The following is a 26946-nucleotide window of genomic DNA, read 5'->3' as shown; positions in this document are numbered from 1 at the left end:
GAGTACAACCTCAGTTCTCTGTGCCTCCCGCTCCATTTGCAACCATCCCCAGGTCCCAAAGTGGGAAGCCCCAGCTCAGATGGTCTTGGGGCCTGGGGCCCCTGCCTGGGCTGCTCTGTGACTTAGCACTATCACAGGCACTAGAAAATGGACTCGGATAGTCTCCACTGGCCAGAGCTGCCTCCTGGCCCCACCTCCCCTAGCCTGTGCTCAAGTGGGGGCTAAACCATGCAGGGCTTAGACCTCCTCTCCCATCCATCACCTTCTGGCTTTCACACCCCGCTCTTGAAGACATGGTCTATGAAGAATTGGCAATTTCTGCAGTCAGACAGGAGTCCCAACCCAGAAAGGAGAAGGCAGCAGGTTCCCAGCGGGTGAGCATGAAGCACAAACAGAGTGCGGAAACAAAGAACCAGAGGAGAAGAGGTGAGATGAGACATCCAGGGATGGTCACCAACCTGGCTCAGCCCCATGGACAGGGTCCAGGTATGAAAAGCTGTGTCTCAGGGGCTGGATGGGCCTCTAAGCCTGGAGAGGCACAAGTGCAGGAGAACTTTCAGGAAACACCAGTCATGGATGCACAGAGAGCAAGAGTGGAGAGGTGTTTTAGCAGCACATCCAGGAAGCTAAAAACCCCGGTTGGAGGTACCAGGGGCTGTGATTTAATGATTTAAAAGAAATACATATTTGGTCATTCAGGTGACCAAAATATACTTCTCGGATATATTTGGTCTTCATCCACAGTTCCTGAAAACACTTCAGAGCCATAAAGATAAAATGGGTGTCTTATTATTAACGAAGGTGACTTTTGGACCCCACTCATGGGTGGGAGCTGGTTGCCAGGAGGACCAACCATGTGATTAGAGAGTTGGAACTTTCAGTCCCATCCCTCCCAACCTCTGGGAAGGGAAGAGGAGTTGGCAGTTGACTCAGTCAATGGCCAATGACTTAGTCAATCATGATAACAATGAAGCCTCCATTAAAAACTCAAGTTTTTTGGTCTCTTTTTTCAGAGAGATCCTATGTTTAGGGAACCAGAATGCTTCCATATGCCACTGAACAGGGCCCCATGCTCCACAAGGACAGAAAGTTCCTTTGTTCAGGACCTCGCCCTATGTATCTCTTTATCCAGCTATTGATTCATATCCTTTATCAAATCTTTTAATAAACTGGTAAATGTTAATAAGTGTTTTTCTGAGTTCTGTAAGCTGTTCTAGAAAATTAATCAAACCTAAGGAGAAGGTCACTAAACTTCCAATCTGTAGCTTGTTGGTCAGAAGCACAGGAGACAGCCTGGGGCTTGTGACTGGCATCTAAAGTAGAAGGTGGAGGCACACTTGTAGGACTGAATCCTTAATTTGTGGAATCTGATACTGTCTCTGGGTAGATGGTATCAGAATTGAGTTGATGTTGGGGGGGGGCACCCCCTGTTGAGATTGGGTCTAAAAGAAGTTTTAGAGGAACTCTAAAAGAGGGGCTCAATACACAACAAAGTGCTGCCCAGCCCTGAGGTTTGTTGGAGAAGCTCCAACCAGATCCTTGACTCAAAGTATCTCCTTCACCAGCTACGTACAGTTCATCCATCAGTGCTCTACACCTGTAGAGAAAGCCGTGGTCCTCCTCAGAATCCAGAAGTGCTTGAAGTCCTTCTTGTCTATGTGGATGTGATACTGTGATTTCTAATTACAAATATATGTGTGTATATATGTATATTTGGTCATTGTCCCTGATTCTGGCACAGAGGTCCTTTTGGGAACTCCTTGGCATTTCCTAAGTGATAAGAACCATAAATGTGTCTTTTGTTGTGCTAATGGAAATCACCTAAGGATTGGATCTGGTCGCTATTGGAGCCAACCTTGCAATTAGAAGGTTGTAGAACTTTCAGCCCCACCACCTCCACGGCTGGTGAAATGAGTTCAGTTGCCAATGAAGTCTCCATAAAAACCCAAAGGACAGGGATTGGAGAGCTTCCAGGTTGGATAATAACCAGTAATCTAGTAAATAAAATATTTCTCTGAGTTCTGTAAGCCACTCTACCAAATTAATCAAACCCAAGGAGGGGGTCATAAGAACATTCCGCCTAGAGACTGGACTTGAGATTGGCATCGGAAGGGGAAGGGAAGGTCTTGCAGGACTAAGCCCTTAACCCAGTGCTGTCTCTGGATAGACAGTGTCAGAACTGAGTTGAATTGTAGGACACCCAGCTGGTGTCAGAGAATTGCTTGGTGGTGTGGGGGGAAAACCCACATACACACATTGGAAATTGGTGCTAGAACCCTTAGATTGCACGACTAGACTGGAGAATTCAGATGGAGGACAAGGGGGGATCAAGAGGTGATGGAGACAGGCTCAGTGATACTGAAGGAGATTATCAGAGGACACGCCCACCAGTTGACCCATGAGCTAAACCTAGACAATTAGACGCTCCTCACCCCCTCTACCATCCTTGGAATGTAAGTTCTGCTTGCCGTCCTTGCTCCCAAAGACTGCTCCGGGCATCGTCTTGAGCTAGTGACATGGCATTGAGACTATCTGGATGGTATCCATGACTGAACCCAGTTAAGATCTCTATACAAACTTTTGAGATTTGGTGGATGGGTGCAGATATCTACTTATCTTGCTGTTGCCCCAGACAAGCCTCATAGGTAAGTTCCCTGCTTACTAAACCGGCTGCCTACCAGTCTGGAGTGCCCTGCCTCTTTCTTTGTTCTCTCCCTGCCTTCCTTGAAAGGGAGCTGGTTTCAGATTTCACCTGGAAAGCTCTTAAAGAGGTTACAAACCTACGAGTGATCACTGCACTAAACCCAAACGTTCTGCCCATAAGCACTATCTGAGAAAGGGATGGATTCTCCTGGGAAGTAACATCTCTCATCAGGGAAGCATCCAGCCAACATTGGCCTAAGTAAGATGCCTTGGGAAGAAATTCCAGCATCAGAAGCACAGTGGACCAGGAATCCATTCAAGTCTCTTCTACTCCTGAGAGTTTAAAATATGTGCCACCCTGTAATTTGTCCCTATTTGGACATGGATTCGCTATGTGACTTCAGTCAGTCACTCTCTTTCCCCAGTTCTCAGTACCCAGTAGTAGTTCCAATCAGAGTTCTGCCCAGATTGGCCACTTCCTGACTCACCAAGTCAGCCAAGAGCCTCCCCCCTTCACACACACACACACAAGATAGCCCCACTGTGTCTAAGAGAACTCAGCCCAGAATCCCCAGGGCCTCACTGGGAGGAAGTATTTCCAAACGGATGGTCCCCCAGTGCATCCTGGGAGGTGGAGCTGACCCAGAGGGAAGGTCAGGAATTCTACTGACCAGGAAGAAAGAACCCTGCAGCATATATTTAGCTCCCTAAAAATAACGGGAAGCCAGAGATGAGAGCTGGAAATTGTCTGCTAGGACTGGGAAAGCACTGGAAAGGCTGGGGGAGGGGCAGGAAGGACAATGGAGGAAAGGAAGAGGGTCTGACAGGTCCCGGTGGGCAGGGGAGGGAAATGTCTGTCCCCCTTCCCTTGTGATCTGTGACCCAGATGACTCAGATATTCCAGATCCAGAGATGGGGGCTGGGTGGTGAGGGAGGGCTGCCAAGGAGATTGGGGGAGCCATAACCAAGGCTGCCCAGGAAGCTTGGGGAGACATCAGGTTTCTAGTGGAAAACCAGTCCCAGGAGGTGACTGTACCTCCCTCCAGAGCAGGAGGGGACCCAGGGGACAGGCAAAGCTGGTGTGAAACAAGGCTGACTTGAGCCCAGCAGGTGGGGCCAGGATCCCCTCCTGTCCCCTTCCCACCTCTTCCATGCCAGTTCCTTTCCCCAGCACCCTAAGCTCTAGCCAGGGAAGGCCTGGCCTGGTTGCTGGTAGCTGGACTATGAAACACCACTTGGGTCAGAAAGGCAAGTCCTCAGACCAGACACTAGCCTGATGCAAAGACCCAGTGCGCACTTACCCCTGTGGGCTGCTTCTTGGTGTCCAGCAGGGGAGCATTGAAGCTCGCAGACAGACTGGGGGTGGCAAGGACCTCCCGGAGTGGGATGTTGGCTTCCCCCAAGAACCTAAATGGAGAGAAAAGTAGAATGTAAAGAATTAGCCTAATGTGCCTGACTCTTCTCCCAACAGACCACCCCCACCCCCACCCCCACCCCCACCCCTGACCCTACCACCTTACCCCACAAACAAACACCCTGCAGGCAAAGCTGATCTGCCTAGAACACCACAGTCCCTTAGGACCCCTTAATGCTCCCTAGCACCCTGCCCCCAGCCACCCCATGTACCATCCGAGGAGGGCCAGGCCCCTCTCCCTGCACACAGATGAGAGACACCTTCTCCCAAGGTCAACTTTGACCCCTTTCTGCCTCTCCCCAGAGGCCTCGCCCCATCACCCCTGTCTGCCTGGACACTCCCATATAAGGGCTGTCTTGCCCATCACACTTCAACAATCCACCAGACCCGTGTCTCCTGAAAGCCATCACACCTTCGTTGCTCTGAAGGTGCAGTAGCCCCTCTAACCTCCATCTACACTGGCCATCTATATCGCTTTCCCAGGCCTCGGCCAGCAATGATCATAAATGAAAAACAGTCTTTCCTGTCTTCAGAGACAGGGAGAAAAGCAAATTGGGCCAGGGTGGACATGTCCCACTCCCAAGAGAGGCCCAGGACTGTAACACCACATACACCTAAGGCAGCACCTCTGACTGAGAGGTGGGAGTCCCATAAATGTATGGGCTCTTGGAAAGAGTAGATGATTGAGTGACAATCAGTTAAGGGATCCTTCAAAGAGTGCCAAGGAAAATGTGTGTGTTCCCTAAGCTAAGAAATGGGCAAACTGCATTCTGCATCTCTGTAGCGGTGGCCGGAAATCAGGAACAGCAAGTGGCCCGTGTCTATCAGAACTGTCGCCTGATGTCGTATCAGACTTCTGTGTGCTTCCTGCATATTGCTGTCAGGGTGTGAACAACGAAAAGCCACAGGGGTGCTCTCATCATTTGCTTCTTAATTTTTTTTTTCCCTGATGAAGAAACAGCACACCTATTATTTGGGGCCTTCCTTCTTTTCTAGTGTCTGTAACAACTGATTAGAATATAGGTTTTTATGAATACAGGTTTTATGAAGCTTTATTGAGATAAAATTTCTATCTTGACCTAAATAGCTGATTTTTAAAACTGGTTGCTCACACAGGAAGCCATCAAAATCCTAAAGGAGAACACAGGCAGCAACCTCTTTGACTTTGGCCACAGCAACTTCTTACTAGACACGTCTCCAAAGGCAAGGGAAACGAGCAAACATGAACTATTGGGACTTCAAGATAAAAAGCTTCTGCACAGCAAGGGAAATAATCAACAAAACTAAAAGGCAGCCTATAGAATGAGAGAAGATATTTGCAAACAACATATCTGATAAAGGGTTAGTATCCAAAATCTATAAAGAACTTACCAAACTCAACACCCAAAATACAAATAACCCAGTTAGGAAATGGGCAGAAGATATGAATAAACATTTTCCCAAAGAAGACATCCAGATTGCTAACAGACACATGAAAAGATGCTCAGCATCACAGCATCAGGGAAACACAAATCAAAACCACGATGAGATGCCACCTCACACCTGTCAGAATGGCTAAAATTAACAACACAAGAAACATCAAATGTTGGCAAAGACGCAGAGAAAGGGGAACCCTCTTGCACTGCTGGTGGGAATGCAAACCGGTGCAGCCACTCTAGAGAACAGTAGGGAGGCTCCTATGATCCAGTAGAACTACCCTATGATCCAGTAATTGCACTATTAGGTATCTACCCATAATACAGATTTACCCAAAAATACAGATTCAAAGAGGTACCTACACCCCAACATTTATAGCAGCATTATCAACAATAGCCAAACTATGGAGAGAGCCCAAATGTCCATCCACTGTTGAATGGATAAAGAAGATGTGATATATATATTACATAATATATATTGTATACATCACATACATATACTATATATATAATATATATACACACACATACATATATATATACATATATATAATGGAATATTACTCAGCCATCAAAAATCATGAAATTTTGCCATTTGCAATGACAAAAGGAGCTAGAATGTGTTATGCTAAGCAAAATAAAGTCAATCAGAGAAAACAAATACCATATGATTTCACTCATATGTGGAATTTAAGAAACAAAGCAGATGCACATATGGGAAAGGGGGCTATGGGAAAGAAAAGAGAGGGAAACAAACCACTAGAGACTCTTAACGATAGAGAACAAATTGACGGGTGATGGAGGGACGTGGGTGAGAGATGGGCTAGATGGGTGATGGGTACTAAGAAGGGCACTTGTGATGAGCACTGGGTGTTGTATGTAAGTGACGAATCGCTGAATTCTACTGCTGAAACCAATATTCCACTGTATATTAATTAAAATTTAAATTTACAAAATAAAATAAAATATTCATAAAAAGACAAAAAACTGCTCACAATGAGATACTACCTCACATTCATTAGGATGGCCACTGTCGAAAAAAAAGAAGCAAACAACAAAGGTAGGTGAGGATGCGGAGAAACTGGAATCCTTGTGTCTTGTTGGTGGGAATGAAAAAAAGGGAAAGGAAAAATGGATCAAACCACAGAATCCAGCAACTCCATTTCTGGGTTATCTATTCAAAGAATTGAAATCAGGAAGTCAAAGAGATATTTGTATACCCATGTTCATAACAGCATTATTCACAATCGCCAAAAAATGAAAGCAACCCAAGTATCTATCAACAGATGAATAAACAGATGAATGAATAAATAAAATGCAATAAAAATTAAAATAAAATTAATTAATTAAAAGCATGCATACAATTAAATATTATTAAGCCTTTAAAAAGGAAAGGAATTCTGGGGGCGCCTGGGTGGCTCAGTCGGTTAAGTGTCCAACTTCGGCTCAGGTCTGATCTCACCATTCGTGAATTCGAGCCCCACATCGGGCTCTCAGCTCAGAGCCTGGAGCCTGCTTCGGATTCTGTGTCTTCCTCTCTCTCTGACCCTCCCCCACTCCCACTCTGTGCCTGTCTCTCTCAAAAATACATAAACATTAAAAAAATTACAAACAAAAAAGGAAAGAAATTCTGGCACCTGCGACAACATGGATGAACCTTGGAGACATTATACTAAGTGAAATAAGCCAGATACAAAAAGATATATACGGTATGATTCCATTTGCATGAAGTTCCTAGAATAAGCAAGCTTTTGAAGAAAGAAAATAAAATAGAGGTTACCAGGAGGGTAGAGGGAATGGGGAGTTATTATTTAGTGGGTACAGCTTCAGTTTGGGGTGATGAAAAAGTTCTGGACACAGATGGTGGTGATGGTCGCACAACAGTGTGAATGTGCTTAATGCCACTGAGCTGTGCACTTAAGATAGTTAAAATGGTAAGTTTTGTTATGTATATTTTACCACGATAAAAGTAATTAATTACTAATTAATTAACTGCCACTTACATAAGTTTCTAGACAATAAAATCACTTGAGCTCCATTATTCTTGGGACCAGTGGACTGTCGGTCACCTTACAGGTTCCTTCGCCAGCAAGGCAATAGCCTGATTTGTGCGGAATTTTGTAATATTTTTCTGACATTTCTTTAAAGAAAGGGCTAAAGAGAGAGACATTCACTACTATTCATTCCTCGTGATGCCAGGAGTCACATTTTCTAGAATTTGGACTGGGGTGTGTTATATTCTTTTGCAGCATGGAGCAGGCTTGTACCACAGCGTAAGCAGGGGCTCCTGGAGTGTCTCCATCCTATAGGGCCAGCATGGGGAAGGCACTCGTCACCAGTGTGTTGACTGAAGTGTCCTCAGTGTCACCAGGTAGAACCCAAGACCTGCTCTTTACTGCTCGCCTGCTTGTACCCTATGACCTTTGTCCCACATTTTTCTATAAGCTCTTCTTTCCAGCTTGTCTCTTAACTCAGGAAAAAGACCCCACTGGCATAGCATCCCATGATGGAAACCAAAACTACCCCTCAAACAATAATGACCACGCTGATGAAGAGTTCCAGTAGCCCAGACTACCCAGACCAGGTCGAGTTTAACTCTCCACTTACACTGCGAGGATGAACCATGGAGTGAGCCATGGAGTGACTAACAGTTACCTTTACCTCATTATAATACTAAAATCTCTGCCTGAGGAGGAGCACAAACCTCATTTACATAACATACAATGTAAGTACAGGCATATTTCCTTAAGGTGCATGACTGTCCTCATGCCCTGTCTAAAGATTTTAAATAGAAGGAACCCATTCACCCCTTGCTAGGGAAGTCATGGCTTTGGAAGTTATTCCCCATGATCTTTATTTGCTGCAAAGAAAGTTTCCTTTGTGCAACAACTCTACCAGCTGCAATTTCTATATGTGACTCACTGAGGAGCAAACTCATGTTAGTTAGTTGGGTTACATCTGGACCCAGGCAATCTCAAAAAAGACAAGACAGTCGGTGTAAAAGACCTGTGAATCCATGGCATCAGAGTCACACTTCCCTCCAGGCAGCAGAGCAGACAGACTGGCTTCAGCAGGTGGATGGCAGAGCCTGCCCTAGAACTCAAGTCCCCACATCCCTGAGGGGTCACCTGGGGAACGGAAAGGCAGAGCGGACAGTGGGAGCGGAGGGGGTGGCAGGCTTGGTGGTGCAGACATGCTACTGGAAGGGAGCCCTGGAGCCTGCTGCAAGGGCAAGGCCTGGCCTCCAAGGCCTCCCTTTCTGGCACCAGGCCAGCCAACCCTCCGCCCCGGAGAATTCCCGGAAGTGGGGCAGGAACAATGGGAGGAAATGCAGAGGGAAGTGCCGGCCCCACCCCTGCCAGCCCAGGCACCTCCGGAGGCAGGGAGACCTGGGCCAGGAGGGACTGCTTGTTATTTCCTCCCTTAATAACTTTCTGGACCTTGAAACGCCCCCACCTCCCACCCCTGTCATAGGCCTTGGAACCAGTCCTTTGGAGGAACTGGGTGGCTTCACAAGCCCCCACTCCTCTAGGAGGAGAGGCTGGAGGCAGCACAGCCAGCTGCCTGTCCCCACCCCTAAGGAGCAGGCTGCCCCAGAGTGGGCAGCACAGAACTGCTCTGGGAGGCCAGCCTGGGGAGGTCAGACTTCCTGGGGAGGTAGGCTGGGTCTCAGGCTTGATCATAGGAAACCCTTATGGCCACTCTTCATTCATTCTTCCATAGAGTTGGAGGAGAGGTGGCTTTATTCAGGAGGCCTAGGGGAGGAGGGCCCAGACCCTCAGGGAGACCCACCACATCCAGAGGTCAAGACTGAGGCACAGACTCTAGGGCCCAGAGGCCTACAGGAAGCCAGCGATGCCAGGTGCTCAGGAGCACTGGCACTGGCACTGATACCAACCAGTGGCCACTTGTGGCAGACAGGATTCAGCAGAGGTCATATGAGGCAAGGAGGGGCCTGGGGGTCCTGCACCAGCTGCCTGAGAGCCAGCTCTGTGTGCAGAAACTGGCAGATGGGAAGGAATACCCCCCCCCACATCCCTATCTCCCCCCGCCCCCCGCCCCCTGCAGCCTACTAATAGAAACAAGTCTCTGTTTTCCTCCCCAGACCTGGCCATCCCTCTTGGCAGTGCTATGTTCTGGAGCCATTGGAATGTGGCAGCAGGAGAAATGCGAGGGCTGAAATCACTGCTGCCATCCCACAGAGTGAAAGAGAAATCAGGAATTGGCACGGGGGAGGAGGGAGAGGTCCAGGCAGTTTACACATTGACAGGGCACACATTTTTCCTCCAAGGAAAAGGAACTAGTTCCCAGACTCATCACCCAGTGAGGCTACTATCCTATCAGAGATGGGAGAAGAACTACAGGGTAATGGCCTCCAAATCTGAGCCCTAAGTGGGAGGCTATAAATTAAAGTGGCCAAGTGAGTTTATTCTAATGAAACACAGAGAAATCTAAATAATTTCATTTAAAAACCTCAGGCCTTTTTCTGTGGACGCTAAATTTAGGGGCACATTTTGATGAGGCACAGGATATTTGCAGGGTCTAAACGTGTCTCTTAAAAGACTTCGGGAGGAGGGTGGCACCTGGGTGGATTAGTCAGTTGAATATCTGACTCTTTGAGACAGGGTTGTGGGATCAAGATCCACATTGGGCTCCATGCTAAGTGTGGACCTGCTTGAGATTCTCTCTCTCTCCTTCTGCCCTTCTCCCCTACTCGCTTGCTCACTCTTTCTAAAATAAAATAAAGAGGGGTGCCTGGGTGGCTCAGTCGGTTGGGCGGCCGACTTCGGCTGGGGTCATGATTTCGAGGTCCGTGAGTTCGAGCCCCGTGTCGGGCTCTGTGCTGACAGCTCGGAGCCTGGAGCCTGTTTCAGATTCTGTGTCTCCCTCTCTCTGACCCTCCCCTGTTCATGCTCTGTCTCTCTCTGTCTCAAAAATAAATAAATGTTTAAAAAAATTAAAATAAAATAAAGAAAAAATATATTTAAAAAAATGAGACTTCAAAGCGGGGAAAAGAGCAGTAAATATGCAATGGAAAAATCAGACACCACCTTGACAAGTGATCAAAATGAACATCTCCAATGAGGGGCATCTTGTGCTTCTAGAACCTGAGACAGATCAACACACCCGCAAAGTACTCTGGCCAGAAATTAGTAACAAATCTAACCATGAGAAAAACATGAGACAAACTTCAAATGAAGAACATTCAATTAACAAAAAACTGGTGTATTATATTATTCAAAAATGTAAGTTGTTGTAAAAGACGAAGGCTGTGGGAAATGTTCCAGATTAAAGAAGGCTGGTGACCCTAGAGGAGAAAGCAGGAAAAGACCTCTCTGACCTCAGCCGTAGCAATTTCTTACTTGACACATCCCCAAAGACAAGGGAATTAAAAGCAAAAATGAACTATTGGAACCTCATGAAGATAAAAAGCTTCTGCACTACAAAGGAAACAATCAACAAAACTAAAAGGCAACTGACGGAATGGGAAAAGATATTTGCAAATGACATATCGGACAAAGGGCTAGTATCCAAAATCTATAAAGAGCTCACCAAACTCCACACACAAAAACCAAATAATCCAGTGAAGAAATGGGCAGGAAACATGAATAGACACTTCTCTAAAGAAGACATCCGGATGGCCAACAGGCAGATGAAAAGATGCTCAACGTCACTCCTCATCAGGGAAATACAAATCAAAACCACACTCAGATATCACCTCACGCCAGTCAGAGTGGCCAAAATGAACAAATCAGGAGACTATAGATGCTGGAGAGGATGTGGAGAAACGGGAACCCTCTTGCACTGTTGGTGGGAATGCAAACTGGTGCAGCCACTCTGGAAAACAGTGTGGAGGTTCCTCAAAAAATTAAAAATAGACCTACCCTATGACCCAGCAATAGCACTGCTAGGAATTTACCCAAGGGATACAGGAGTACTGATGCATAGGGGCACTTGAGCCCCAATGTTTATAGCAGCACTCTCAACAATAGCCAAATTATGGAAAGAGCCTAAATGTCCATCAACTGATAAATGGATAAAGAAATTGTGGTTTATATACACAATGGAGTACTACGTGGCAATGAGAAAGAATGAAATATGGCCCTTTGTAGCAACATGGATGGAACTGGAGAGTGTGATGCTAAGTGAAATAAGCCACACAGAGAAAGACAGATACCATATGGTTTCACTCTTAGGTGGATCCTGAGAAACTTAACAGAAACCCATGGGGGAGGGGAAGGAAAAAAAAAAAAAAAGAGGTTAGAGTGTGAGAGAGCCAAAGCATAAGAGACTCTTAAAAACTGAGAACAAACTGAGGGTTGATGGGGGGTGGGAGGGAGGAGAGGGTGGGTGATGGGTATTGGGGAGGGCACCTTTGGGGATGAGCACTGGGTGTTGTATGGAAACCAATTTGACAATAAACTTCATATATTGAAAAATAAATAAATAAAATAAAAATATATAATATAATAAAATAAAATCTTTAAAAAAATAAAAAAATAAAAATAAATAAATTAAATACATTTAAAAAAAAAAGAAGGCTGGTGAAATACAACAACTAAATTCAATATGAGAGTCTAGACTGGATCCCATACTGAGAAAGAGGGGGAGGGGGACTTGCTATAAAAGGCATTATTTGGTCAATTGATAGGACAGAAGATGAACGGTGAATTAGATGAAGTATGGCAGCCGTGTTAAGTTTACTGAAGTTGGTAACTACAGTGTGATTATGTAAAAGAATATCCCTATTCTTAATCCCCATTTTTAAATTCTTAAAAATATATTTTACACATTTCTTAGGAAATATACCCTGAAGTATTTAGGGATAGAGGACCATGATGAATGTAACTTACCCTCAAATGAGAGACAGAGAAAAAGGAAGGAAGAAAACGAGAAGGAGGCAGAGGAGAGAGAATATTATAAAGCAAATGGAGTAGAATGTTAATCAGTGATATTGATATTTTTTTAAGTTTATTTATTTTGAGAGAGAGTGTGTGTGCACAAGCAGGGGAGGGGCAGAGAGAGAGGGAGAGAGAGAATCCAAAGCAGGCTCCTCGATGTCAGCTCAGAGCCTGATACGGGGCTCAATCCCATGAACGGCGAGATCATGACCTAAGCCGAAATTAAGAGTGGGACACTTAACTGAGCCACCCAGGCCCCCTTCTTTGTTCTATTTTTGCAACTTTTTTGTAAGTTCAAAATTGTTTCTTAAAAAAACTCCAGAAGTGTTTCCATATGTCAGTTTCTCATTTTTTTATCTTTTAAACTAAGAAAAGGGGGCGCCTGGGTGGCGCAGTCGGTTAAGCGTCCGACTTCAGCCAGGTCACGATCTTGCGGTCCGTGAGTTCGAGCCCCGCGTCAGGCTCTGGGCTGATGGCTCAGAGCCTGGAGCCTGTTTCCGATTCTGTGTCTCCTCTCTCTCTGCCCCTCCCCCATTCATGCTCTGTCTCTTTCTGTCCCAAAAATAAATAAACGTTGAAAAAAAAAAAATTAAACTAAGAAAAGGACATGTCAACTAAAAATACATACATGACAATTCAAATCCGCTCATCACTGACTCAGCTGCACCTTCCTCTCACCAGATTCAATGAATCAGGCGTGACAGGAAAGTCAGACTCCCTGTTCTGGCAGGATGCACACAAACACGCACACACGAACACACTCCGGGGAGATTTAAGATCCCTGTGAGGAGACAGCTGTGATCTGTGCCCCCTTCAGCCCTCAGCCATTCGTGCCTGGCAATGAGGAGCAGGAAATGAGGGACAGCCGGACATTCCCACCCCTGGTCTCTGGCAGCCTTCCCCCCGGTATCTGATTCCCCAGGGACTGCCCAAAGGTGACTAAATAGTTTTCCACTTCAATCCAGAAAAAAACAAAAAAACAAAAAAACAACAAAAAAAGAAAAACTATTCTGAAACTCAGGGATGTCCTGGAATCTATAGTTATAAAAATCCTTGGAATATAAGGGAACGGTCAACACTTCCGAGTATGCTGAAAACAATGAGGTGGTGAACTGTAAATATTCCTGCCTCCCAAATAAATATTCCAGAAAGGGCGGGGGGCTGCAAACCAGCCTAATGAAACCCAGAGGCTGAACTTAGGCTTACTTTCCCCAACTTCTAGCAACAGCAAACCGCCACTCTGCCTCTTTAAATGTCTTAGTGCACACACACACATCTGGGTGAGTGTCTATTCCTAGATGGGAATGACATTTGTCAGCAGGGAGAAAAAACCCTCCACACATAACACAGATGGAGAGTTAATATTCCCAATAGGACCCCAAACACACAAACTGCTATGAATTAGTAAGAAAAAAGCAAGCAATTCAAAATATAACGATAGGAAATTGACAGAAGAAGAAGTATAAATGGACAATAAAATACATGAAAAGATGCCCAACTTCACAAGTAGTCAAGAAAATAGTTTAGGGGCACCTGGCTGGTTCAGTCAGTAGAAAGAAACCATGTGACTCTCGATCTTGATATAGGGCTTGTGAGTTCGACTCCCCCAATGGGTATAGAGATTATTTAAAAATAAAATCTTAAACACACACACACACACACACACACACACACACACACACACACAGTTTATAAGATACTTTTCTCCCCCTACCATGGCACTAAGCAAAAATAAAAATTGACAGGCACCTTTTTTTACACTGTTGGTAGACATAATTAGAACACATTTTTGAAAAGTAGTTTGGCAGAATTTATGAAAATGTTATATGTTCATATCCTTTGATCCAGTAATCCCACTTTTAAGGATCTATTTTAAAGAAAAAAATAATCTAAGGACATAAAGCAATTTGAATAAAGATATCCACTGAAGGGGCAGGAAAGAAATGAGAAAGAAACTGAATCCCAGCCAGTAAGGATACGGTGGGATAAATTATGGGGTGCCCACCCTGTGAAATACCACACAACCATTTAAAATGGGGCTGGTCAATACATACTGACCTGGGAAAGGGTCCATGATGAATTGACAAAAAGCAGGGTGTAGACCAGTATGTATGGCATGATTTCATTTTTGTTTAAGAACATGCATACACATGTATGTAAACTGATGTTTGCACAGGCTTAGGAAAAGCAGAGAAAGACATGCGCCAAATTGTCAACAACAGACACACTGGAGGGAAGGGAAGCAGCAGATGGGGGGAAGGCTGGGAAAACTTGCACCTCTTCCTTTATAGCTCTTTAAGAATGGAGGTTACTTTTGCTTATAAAAAAAACACTTGAAATTTTCTTGTGAGTTTTCATAAATTAAGGAATGTGTGTGCACATATGTGTGAGGCATGTTGGTGCACACTCTGTGTCCACGAGGAGCATGTGGGTGGTACGTTCAGTCGGTGTGGTCTGTGTACGTGTGTTTGTACGGACCCAACAGTCCCCTCACGCTACACACCTTCCAATGTGCCAAGCACGCAGTAGGGCATCTGACACCCACACACTATCTCATTCAAGCTTCGCGACAACCACGCAGTGTAGGTACTGTTGTGGCCATTATCCTGATGAGGAAGCAGGTTCAGAGAAATCCAGGTCGCAGACAGTGTCAGGATGAGGCTCACTACTGACAGGGGGTCCCTGAGAGAAGGCTTTGAGCCTCATTGTCATGCCACCACCCCTCCCCTGCTCGGCTCTGTGGACACAGCTGGGGACCTGAGACCCCCTGCTCCCTCAGGGAAGAAATCCCTCCACCGCATCAACGCACTCCCTGTAGGGGCCACAGGCACCATCCGGCCAGACCCCCTCCCCCAGCAGACACGGCCATCCCCTGTGCATTCTTGTGCTGAGCTCCTCTTGTTAAGGACTGAGACTTTTGTTCAGCTCCTCCCCGGAAATGCCCACATTCCCCAATACTTAGCCCATTGTCCCAGGAGGCCCAGGACACCCACACACACACACAAACCCTGAGGGCACCAAGGCCTACTGTGGGCTCAGAGGCTGCCCTGAAAGCGATAGTCACAGAGGTCAGGTAGACCACTATTCCCAAAATATCTCCTCAAAGCCTATAGTGGCGCCTGCTGCTCACCATTAACATTCTTTTGCTGGTCTACACAGAGTCCGGCAGGGGCGCCTGGGTGGCTCAGGCAGTTAAGCCTGACTTCAGCTCAGGGTGTGATCTCTCAGTTCACGAGTTCAAGCCCACGTCGGGCTCTGTGCTGACAGCTCAGAGCCTGGAGCCTGCTTCAGATTCTGTGTCGCCCTCTCTCTCTGCCCCTCCCCTGCTTGGGCTTGGTCTCTCTTTCTCTCTCAAAAATAAATAAACATTAAAAAAAAATTTTTTTAAACAGAGTCTGGCATAGACAGCACCATTCCCCAGGCTTCTAAGAGGAGCAAAACATTAAGCCATGGGCTGCCACCAACACTTTAGTATGAATTAGTCTTTTTTCAAATCATCACTGGCTGAGAGCAGGCTTTGATGGGAAAGGGTTGAGCCAGTGAGAACGGAAGGAACTGGGGCAGCAGGAGAGCAGCACAAGAAAGACACGGAAAAGAGGATGTGCCAAAAGGAACTGCCATGTATGGAGCAGCCTCTTCATAGCACTTCCCTCAGATGAGCTTGTGCGTTTGATTTGACACCCCTTGAAGAGGAAGAAACAGAGAGGCTCAGGGAGCTGCGCTGAGACTAGACCCTGTTCTTCTGCTGGACCACAATGTCAAACCCTGTGTAAGGATGGGAAGAGGAGCAACCAAAAGAGGAAGGAGGAGAAGGAGCAGGCATTCAAGAAAGTTCCCAAATTGCCTCGTGGGCCCCCAGCCAGATATGGACACCATGACTGATGACCCAGATCACGGGCAGGGGAGGGCAGGCAAGGCTCTGCGTGGGGCTGAGTGGGGCTCAATGCCCCACTTTACGGAGTCACCGGGTCCCTAAGAGGTACCAAGTAGACCACACTATTGCATAGAAAATGCTATCCTAAACCCTAAACGAAGGCTTTTTCATATGCAGTTAAGTGCCTCTGAACTAGTCCTTGGTGTAGAGTTAGGAGTCCTTCTATGCTGCTTGATTAAAGGGAGGCAGGGTGCATAGTCACCCTGAGAAAGAGTTGCCAGACCAAATACAGGATTCCCTGTTAAGCTGACATTTCAGATAAACAGTGAACAATTTTTTATTATAAGTAGATCCCATGCAGGGCGCCTAGGTGGCTCAGCCAGTTAAGCGTCTGACTCTTGATTTCAGCTCAGGTCATGATCTCACGGTTGTGGGATCGAGTCCCACATCGGGCTTGGTGCTGAGCATGGAGCCAGCTTAGGATGTTCTCTCTCCCTCCCTCTCCCCCTCCCCCACTCACATGCTCCTTCTCTCTGTCTCTCTCTCAAATAAATAAATAAATAAATAAATAAATAAATAAATAAATCCCATGCGATATTTGGGACAAACTTAACTGGGTGTCCCGAATGTTTCTTTGTTGAATCCGGCCACCCTACCCCAGGGCTGGCTAGGCCTAAAGCCAATGAGCTACTGTGGTCAAAGTGGAGAACGTTTTGACCCTGGTATTTTTTTTGACAGGCAGGTGTTCTGACCCCATGGAGACTTTTGCTTCCATGTGCATGTTTACCAAATATTTAAATCAAAGATATACCTACATTAATTCATTTCCACTGAAAAGACATTCTCTGGAACAAATTAAATTAAGTCCATTGAATTTGTTGATGTACTTTCTATACAGTGCAATTAACTATTTCCTTTTCCTTCAATCTTTATTTCTATTTGACTGAAATTAGTGTCAATGGTAACAACTATTTTCTGTTTAAATTTCCCAAACTCAGATTTGGCTCAAAGACTTTTTTTTTTCAATCCTTTGGTTCACATCAAGCTCTATCGAATATAGCTCCTTCCTATTTTGAGTTTTCTCCTACAGAATTACTTCTATTATGGCCCATTTTCCCAGGTCAGTGTTTACAGTTACCAACAGGATTCTTCATTCCCTTTTACATTCCCTTCGCGATTCTACCCATGTGTGGTTTTAGCCATAAGTATTTTGTGGTGACTATTTCCACCAATAATTACACACATACACTATTACAAGAGTGACAGTTTATATTTCTTTCCTAGCTAATCCATGAAAAAATTGAGAGTACTTTAGGGGCGTCTGGGTAGCTCAGTCAGTTAGGCATCCGACTTTGGCTCAGGTCATGGTCTCACGGCTCATGGGTTCGAGCCCCACATCGGGCTCTGTGCTGACAGCTCAGAGCCTGGAACCTACTTTGGATTCTGTGTCTCCCTCTCTCTCTGCCCCTCCCTGCTCACACTCTGTCTCTCTTTCTCTCTTTCTGTCTCTCTCTCTCTCTCAAAAATAAACATTAAAAAAAAATTTTTTTTTAATTCAGAGTACTTCCTTACAGAAGTGCCAGTTCAACCTTGAGTGCACACTGGCCTCCCCTGAGCAGTTACAAGAAGCGCTGAGGCCTGCACCCCACTCCAGAATTTGCTGTGGAGCCCAGATACTGATCTCTTTTACAGCTCCCACATCATGCTAATATGCAACCAGGGCAGGAACACTTTTGTAAAACTCTAGAGCTACACTGTCCAACACTGTAGCCACTATGAGCCCCACACCAATGGTGGGGGGGGGGCCTCTCTGCTGCAGCACAGAATGGGTTTTGGATCCTGTCTCCCTCTCTCTCTGCCCCTCCCCCACTCACACACACACACACACACACACACACACTCTCTCTCTCTCTCTCTCTCTCTCTCTCTCTCTCTCTAAGAAATAAATAAATAGAGGCACCTGGGTGGCTCAGTCAGTTGAGCATCCGACTTTGGCTCAGGTCATGATCTCACAGTTTGTGGGTTCAAGCCTCGCGTCAGGCTCTGTGCTGATAGCTCAGAGCCTGGAGCCTGCTTTGGATTTTGTGTCTCCCTCTCTCTCTGCCTGTCCCCCATTTGTGCTCTGTGTCTCTGCCTCTCAAAAATGAATAAATGTTAAAAAAAACTTTTTAAAATAAATAAACATTAAATTTAAACTGATTAAAAGTAAATAAAATTTAAGGTTCAGTTCCTCAGTTATACCAGCCAACACAGAACATTTCCATCATCCCAGAAAGTTCTGTCAGGCGGCACTGGTCTGGACTGAGATGAATGGCTCTCACCCTGGGCTGCACAGTAGAAATACCTAATACCTGGGGCTTTGTAACGACACCCACAAGGCACGGATATAGATAAAAGCTGTAGGTGATGCTATTGTGTTGCTCGGATTAGGAACCTCTAGGCCGAACATCCCAGTGGTCAGAACAGCCAGTCAGGGATCAGGGTCGACACCTCTGCAGCGTCCCTCTGAGAAGCCCAGAGCAAACAAGAAGTTGTTCAGTGCAGCCTGAGACAGGAGTCCAGGACCTCCAACTGGGCTTTCAAGAGCGTCTCCTATCCATAGGAGTGGAGTTTCCCTTTCTCTGCATTTCAAACCTGGTTTTATCAACACAAAGTTGGCCCGGCCCCATAGTTGGCTCTGGGGTCCCTTGGGCTCAGGGTGGGTGGGTGTTGAGTAGCCAAGAGGCTCCCAGCCTCCATTCCTGTCCTGAGGCATGGAGGCTCCCTGAGTTCCCACTCCAGGCCAGCAGACCAGTCAAGGCCACCCCAAACTGCCAACAGTCATGAGGGGAAACACAGCAGTACCAAATGCCCCTCCAACAGCTTCACCCTTAGGCACCTTACAGTCTGGTGAACTGCTATGGAGGCTGCATACCCCACTGGCTGTTATAAGGAAGCCAGAATTCCACTATTTCCACACATGACCATGTGGTTTGGGCAATCTCTGAAATTCTTCAGATGTGTACGAATATAAGTTTAAATTTAAATTTAGTTTAATTCAAATTTAATTTTTAACTGCTACAACTACAAAATTAAGACACGTTTGGAAAACTCAAAACCTACATGCAAGTATAAGAAGTTTCTAGCAAATTGGGAAGTTTTGAGAATTAGCAATTCTGCAAATTGATATTTGAGGAACTGATTTCTAGCCCTGGCCCTGTAGTAAACTGGTTCAGGGAGCCGGCTTCCCCCTAGGAGCTAGAGGACACACAGAGGGGCCAACGAGAAGGCCCCAGGGTGCTGTAGAGCCGGGCCACCATGTGGGGCACTGGCCTCGTGCCACCCAACCTGGCCCTTGAATTGATAAAAAATATCTTCACATCCCCTGCTCTCAGGTCTCCTTCATGATCTCAGAAATCTCCCTACAGGGCCTGTAAAATGCTGAATATGATCACAAAAATGAAACATGCATTTCCTCCCGCGTGTCTTGCAGTAACCAGACCGTCCCACCTTTGCCTCACTAAGCTCTCTCAACTCCAGCATCATGAGGGAATGGAACTCTCCAGAAGGGTCCAGCACTGGCCGGGGCCTTCTAGGAGCCTCTGACTCAGTGACTACGAGCATGCTGCAGACCTGCTTTCAAGAATAGCTCTGCCAGGGGCGCCTGGGTGGCTCAGTCAGTTGGGTGTCCAACTTCAGACTGTGATCATCAGACTGTAATCTCACAGTTTGGGAGTTTGAGCCCACATCAGGCTCATGCTGTCAACATGGAGCCCGCTTCAGATCCTCTGTCCCCCTTTCTCTCCCCTGATTGTGTGTGCTCTCTCTCTCAAAAATAAACATTTTTTTTAATTTAAAAAAAGAATAGTTCTGCCATCACCAGCCTCTAAGAAAAGCACCCCATCTCTCAAAGCCACAGTCTCCCCCTGTAATGACTATCATTGTAACAGTAGTACCCAACTGATTAAAAAAAGATCTTGTATTATAAAGACTCAGCACAGGGCCAGACACTCAGCTCAGCCCTTGGTAAACATCAGCTGTTGTGCTTTTGCTATTATTATCCTCAGCCTAGTATCTGAGAATTCCTCCCAATCGGGTCCCGCGGCTCCCTCCTCACTGGACCGCATGTGTCATGTGACTGAGTCCCACCTGTGAGGCCTTGGCCTGACTGTCTGCCATACCCAAATGCTGGAATGCCCTCCCTTCTTCACCCCCCAAAGCCTTAGAGTCAGTCTGTGAGGCCCTCTTCCAGAAAGCCTTCCAGGACTGTCCTGTGCTCAGCGTTACTCCCTCCCGCACCTGCAGATCCACCAATCACACTTATTAGAGGCTGCATTTTCTCCACAGAATGTGTTGGGGTACATTAGCATGAACTGATTCCAGCCCCTGCCCCCCATGCAGATGGGGTAGAGGTCCCAATGAAAGTGCACCTACCCTCCCCGCACATACCATGCCCTCACCCATGACCAGCAGAGCCACAGAGAGACTGTGGCAGTTGGGTTTTCTTCCAAGCTTCTTAAGATTTCAAACGTTCCAGGTGTTTTGCAGCCTGAGACCCTCGTTGGCCTTCCCGAGGCCTCTCAATCCTCCCTCCTTCCCTCTCTCTCCTCTCCCACCCCAGGGTAACACAACCAGGCCTCCCAGGCCTTAGACACTGGCTGACCCAGTTCCCAGACAAAGGCACCCCTGTCAGCAGATCACAAAACAGCAAGCCGATGCTTCAGTAAATGGCACCAAGAGCAGGAACCCACTGCTGTCAGCACCTAACACAGCTGTACCCTGCCATGCCCGGCAGGGATGCTGAACCCAACCTTCACAGTCAAGGCTAAGGGGCCTCACAGGCTGCATCTCTCAGACCATCTGACCCTGCAGTGAGCAGAGCCATCAGTCTGCATGCTCAGTTGGTCTTGCCCGCCCCCCTACACTACCACCAGCATATATAAGGCCTGGAGCTCAATAACAGGAGAAAGGACCCACTGCCCGCCTGTAAAGAGCCTACTTTTGCCTCCACAACTTTGCTCCTCTACTGCCCCTGCCTGGAAACCCTCCACACCACATACATGAAACAAGAGAAAAGCCTGCCAAAGGGAGGTATGCAGTCACTACAAACCTTTACTATCTTTTGGCGTCTAAACCACAAAGCTCACCTCACGTCCCTCCTCTTCCATGAAGCCTTCCTTGAGAACTCCCTGCTAGCTGCAGCTTCACTTTGCCAGTCCGTCTGCTGGGGTGTGTGCCAGTGCCCTCACCAGCCTGGACTGGGCGGGGAGAGGTGGCCGCACCCAGGCACCCCTGGGCTAGAGCAGGACACTAGGAGACTTTTCCTCTCTGCTCCCTGGGGCACAGGCTGTCTGCACAAACATGTACACATCTGATTCGAGCCCATCTCCCTTCCCTGGAGCCTGCACAGCTCTCAGATTTACCCCTGGCTGAGTTCTTGAGACTACAAGCAGGCCCCTCCCAACAGCTACCACTGGCCCAAGCCCACAAAAGGCAGGTCTTCAATAAATGCTAAATTGAAACACTAGCTGCAGATTCTGGAGTCTATGTCCACAACAAACCTACCTGTGCCTTCAGGGCACAGAGTCACCCTTGCCCACCTCACCTGTTCCTTCCCATTGTCTCATGGTCTTTGACCACCACATGAAGTTCAGAGCTCTGGTCCAAAGGGATGCCCTTGAGGTCCCATTCAAAGCCCTGGAAGAAAAAGAGGACAAAAACATCTTAACTGGTGGCCCCCTAGAAGAAGAGACTGTGTCTGGTTCACCCTGGTGCCCCCCCCCCCAACGACATTGAGCAGCCATCCATGAAAAATGCTGGTGGGTGGGTAGATGAATTAGTAAATGAATGAATACACGAACAGCAGGGTTCCAGAGCTTCAGAAGAGGCAGTGAAAGCCACAGGCAGCAGAAGAGAGAAGAGGTCAGGCTCCCATGGCCCCTTTCCCCCAACTCAATTCCACCAATCACCAGGAAGTCAAGCCAGGAGCACAGCTGGGGAAAATCAAGTGACCCTGCAGGGTCCTCAGAGACCAAGATCAAGGTGCTCATGTGGAAACCGGGCCCCTCATGGGCAGCATGAATTAGTACCACATGGAGAACACCCATCCAGAGAACCTGGGACTCTCTTCAGAGCAAAGGTACCCCTGTGCATCCCAACCCCATCCACAGAAGGCATCCAGAGCTTCCAAAGGACCACCAGGGGGCCATGTGCAGGGAGATGGTAGAGGTCCTGGTTTATCAGGGAGGACTGTGGGGAGGAGGTAGGCTTTGGGCAGGAAGAACAGCTGGCGTTAGGGAGACGAGGCAGGCCAGAGAGCCCCTAAACTATCTGGCTGGTAGTTCTGTGTGGATGGCTAGAGCTGAGAGGAATAGAAACAAAAGACATCGCACTCCTCCCCATGCCACACCCACATCAGAGGAGATGGTTCTATCTCCCTGGCGGGCCATGACATCAACCCTCCTCCCAGGAGACAAGCAGATTTAGTTGACACACTGGACCAGCAGCCCCTCCCCTCCCTGACAATACCACTGAGAAAGTCACCTCCTGCACAAGTCCCTGGATTGTCACTGCAGAGATGGTGGCAGTGGAGCAAAAAAGAGGGAGAATGGAAACCTTATATACCTCATTCCATACGGGGTTCACACTGTTCTTGATGACTTTGGTTCTCTTCTTCACCCCTATGAGAGACACAAAGGGACAGTGGAGAGACAAATCTTTTTAATGCCTGGCTGGATATCATGTCTCCTTCTACATTGACTCTGTTGAGATGTCTTGTTTTGGTTGACATCTAGGAAGAAAACCCACCCAGATATATAGTTGTAAAAGAAAGTGTATTTTAATAAATTTTCAGATCATTGTGGATATCCTTCTTTGACACTACACCAAAAATTCAACAAGTAGTATTTCTTGAAACAAGGTAGATGAACATTTTGTAGTCTATTACATTGAAATCCATTGTTCTGTCTTGTACTTTGAATGAATATCTTACCCATGCGTGATTCTGTAATATCTTGCCTTGGTTCTTTGGAGGGTTTCTGCTCACTGAGTTATGTAGACCTTCCAAATATTGACACATTTTAGTATATAATACCAGAAAAATCACATTCATTAATATTACCATCCATCTCATCAAGAAGCTGAAAGATACAGGTTTTCTAAGATTCCAATTCTGGTTTGAAAGCTCAAATTTTATGACTGGCAACAAATAATAAATGTCTGCTTGAGGTGGAAAGTTCGCTCATTCATTTTCTTTTTTTTTTAATTTTTTAAACGTTTATTTATTTTTGAGAGACCGAGCATGAGCGGGGGAGGGGCAGAGAGAGAGGGAGATACAGAATTGGAAGCAGGCTCTAGGCTCTGAGCTGTCAGCACAGAGCCCAACACGGGGCTCAAACTCAAGAGCCGTGAGATCATGACCTGAGCCGAAGTTGGACACTTAACCGACTGAGCCACCCAGGAGCCCCTCACTCACTCATTTTTAAGAAAATGTCTGTCGGGGCGCCTGGGTGGTTCAGTCAGTTAAGCATCTGACTTCAGCTCAGGTCATGATCTCGCTGGGTTTGTGAGTTCAAGCTCCACATCGGGCTCTGTGCTAACAGCTCTCTCTGCCCCTCCCATGCTCATGCTCTGTCTCTCTCTGTCTCTCAATAATAAATAAACGTTTAAAAATGTTTAAAAAAAAAAAGAAGAAAGAAAATGTCTGTCAAATGCCCAAGTCTGAAAAATCAGTTTGCCAGTCATTCTTTCAAGTAAAAAACAGTATCACGTTAAGAAAAAGAAACTGGTGGGGCGCCTGGGTGGCGCAGTCGGTTAAGCGTCCGACTTCAGCCAGGTCACGATCTTGTGGTCCGTGAGTTCGAGCCCCGCGTCAGGCTCTGGGCTGATGGCTCAGAGCCTGGAGCCTGTTTCCGATTCTGTGTCTCCCTCTCTCTCTGCCCCTCCCCCGTTCATGCTCTGTCTCTCTCTGTCCCAAAAATAAATAAAAACATTGAAAAAAAAATTAAAAAAAAAAAAAAAGAAAAAGAAACTGGCTAATTCAGCTTACAACTTAAGCAGCCATACGTGTGCTTTTTCTTGTAACAACTATTTTTCAGCATGTAGCAGATGTGTTCTATGCATACTTCTGTTTCAACACCCAAAATATTACAAACACATGTACTTAGGGATCTAGTTTAATAAAATTAATAATTGTACTGCTTTATCAAGGACATTCTTCAACAAAACTGGCTTTATTTTTAACTGCAAATACATAAGGGTGAGGAATACAATGCCAAGTACAATGTGGCACCAAGGCCTTTACTAGTATTAAGGCACCAGCAGTTCTACCTTCCGTTGTACCATTAGTGCAAATATCAACACAGTTGAAAAGGCACATATCATCTTTGGGTTATTCTGAAAATAGTTTTAACCTTGCTGACCTGCTCAAAGAATCGTGGGTATTCCTCCAGGAGTCCCTGTAACACATCTGAAGAAACTCTTAGGAAATTCATTGAACATTTCAGCCTCTGTTTCCTCATCTATAAGGTCATAATATCTCTTCATGGGGTTTTGTGAAAACTAAACAAGATAGTATGAGTGAGGTTCCTGGCACACAGCATACTCATTACATACGAAGTTCATTTCACTTCCTCTTCCCCTATGCCCCACTCAGATTCATCTAGTGGACTCCTACTGATTCTTCAATACCCAGCTCAGTTGTCAATCTCCCTTGTCTCTCCCAGACAGAGATGGTTGCAAGCTGTGATCACATATCAGAACACATATATGTGTTTCTATGTCTCTCCCCAACTGGACTGTGAGCTTCAGAGGGGACACCATGCCTTACTCATGTAGTAACCCTAGTGTATAGCAAGGCAATGGAGTAATGAAGTGCTGAATAAATGGGTCTTTTCTTTCCCAAGTTGGCTCCAAGTTCACTTCATCACCAGGGGATAGAACTACTGTTCTCAAGGAATGCCATAAGACTGCATTAAGAGTAGGAGAGTATGTCAGTGGACAAAGGGGATGAAAGGAGTCACAATGAGAAGGAGGAGATCTGGGAGGGGCAAGAGTTATCTTCTCAAACCTGCCCTGGCTGAACCATTCTTGAAGGCCATGTTGGTATGTCTCCATCAGTGAGACACAGCTTTGGAGTCATTCAAATAATAGCTACTGCTGCGTGACCTTAGCTAGAACTTATTACCTCTCTAGGCCTTAGCTCCCTTGGTGGTAAATTGATAATAAGAAGAATGTTCGCTTCAGGGGTACCTGGGTGGCTCAGGGGATTAAGCATCTGACTCTTGATCTAGACTCAGGTCATGATCTCGCAGTTTGTGGGTTTGAGTCCCATCATCAGAGCCTGTTGTGATTCTGTCTCTCCTTCTCTCTGCCCCTCACTTGCTTGTGCTTTCTCTCTGTCTCTCAAAATAAATAATTTTTTTTAAAAAAAGAAGAAGAAGAAGAATGCTCACTTCATAGAGTTTTGAGGAGATAAGAGATTCTATCTAAGTGTCTATTTCCCTTCCCCTATCAACTCCCCATGACCTGCAAGAGTAACATGGAAAAATCCCATCTGCAGCCACTCTTGAGTCATCCACTTGGAAACATTTCCTGGTGCTCCTGGTGCTCCTGGTATTAATTGAACAGTGTCCATGTGCCAAGCCCTGTGCAAAGTGTCTTTCAAGCATTTCCCACTTCCTGCCTTCCCTAAAGATGAGGCGAACAAAGGCTCTCAGTGAAATTTCACTAAGTATGGTTAGAAGGACCAACGCTAAGACTCTCTGAGTGACATTAAGGGAGGGTCACTGAAGGGCACTACAGCCCCTAAGAGGTGCAGGAAAGAAGAAACCTTAAGCCAGTACAATCACATGACTTATAGATGGCAAGGAAAGGGAAGGCATGCTGCTAATTAGGAAACAGTTAAGAAAACAGTTCCTTCCTTATCATAGATTTAGACCTGTCCTGTCCTTGATAATTAATTTTGGCCTTGAGAGATGTGGCTCTACATGCGTAATTTAACAGATTCAATAGTTAAAGATACAGGAGAGCCCAAAGGTCATGTTGAGGTTGGGGACAGGGGACCACGTCCTCTTCCTGGATTGCTCTGCAGAATTGGAGGCCAGCAGGCCTCCATAAGAATCATGTTGTAGCTCCAGGGTATTCCTCCAGACCGAATGACTCAGCGAGAAGGAATAAATGTACAATGGGAGGACTCTTCTGCTCCCCATGAAAAATCTTCACTTCTTTCCCCAGGCCTACCTACCCCAACTTTTACCCAAACCAGAGCCTCCCATTGCCATAGGATAGAGGTTTCAAACTGCTCATTGGGACCCATTAGTAGGCCATGAGATCAACTGAGTGAGTTGGCCAGTATGTCTTTTTAATGACAGAATAGACTAGAAAAGAAAATATCAGAGTACATCTTTCACTGGGTTATATATTCACATACATATTTATATGTGTGTATTATGCCTTTTTAAAATGTTTATTTATTTTCAAGACAGAGGGACGGGGGGGAGGTGGTAGAGAGAGAGGAAGACACAGAATCCGAAGCAGGCTCCAGGCTCCGAGCTGTCAGCACAGAGCCCGACAAGGGGCTCAAACCCACAAACCATGAGATCATGACCTGAGCTGAAGTTGGACGCTTAACCAACTGAGCCACGTACACACCCCTGTCTTGATATAAAATATATTTCTTGTTGTGGATAACAATCCAAAAATTTTGAAAATAATGCCTTA

General features: G+C 46.2%; 1 protein-coding gene across 25 annotated transcripts in view; it reads right to left on the bottom strand.

The window, feature by feature from the left end:
- The window catches only part of DYSF (dysferlin), a 225478-nt gene that overhangs the window by 171196 nt on the left and 27336 nt on the right, over window positions 1-26946 (bottom strand). For all 25 annotated transcript variants that reach the window (XR_007150698.1, XM_047851369.1, XM_047851376.1 and 22 more), the window contains exons 2-4: window positions 22852-22907; window positions 21833-21924; window positions 3945-4050 (exon numbers count right to left, since the gene is read on the bottom strand). Coding sequence is in view for 24 of the 25 variants with exons in the window: in XM_047851369.1 (XP_047707325.1) it covers window positions 3945-4050; window positions 21833-21924; window positions 22852-22907 (254 nt within the window). In the remaining variant the exon portion in view is untranslated. The remainder of the gene's footprint in view (window positions 1-3944; window positions 4051-21832; window positions 21925-22851; window positions 22908-26946) is intronic.

Source organism: Prionailurus viverrinus, chromosome A3 (genome assembly GCF_022837055.1).
Source record: "Prionailurus viverrinus isolate Anna chromosome A3, UM_Priviv_1.0, whole genome shotgun sequence".
NCBI classification, from domain to species: Eukaryota; Metazoa; Chordata; class Mammalia; order Carnivora; family Felidae; genus Prionailurus; species Prionailurus viverrinus.
This window is presented reverse-complemented; position numbering and strand designations above follow the sequence as displayed.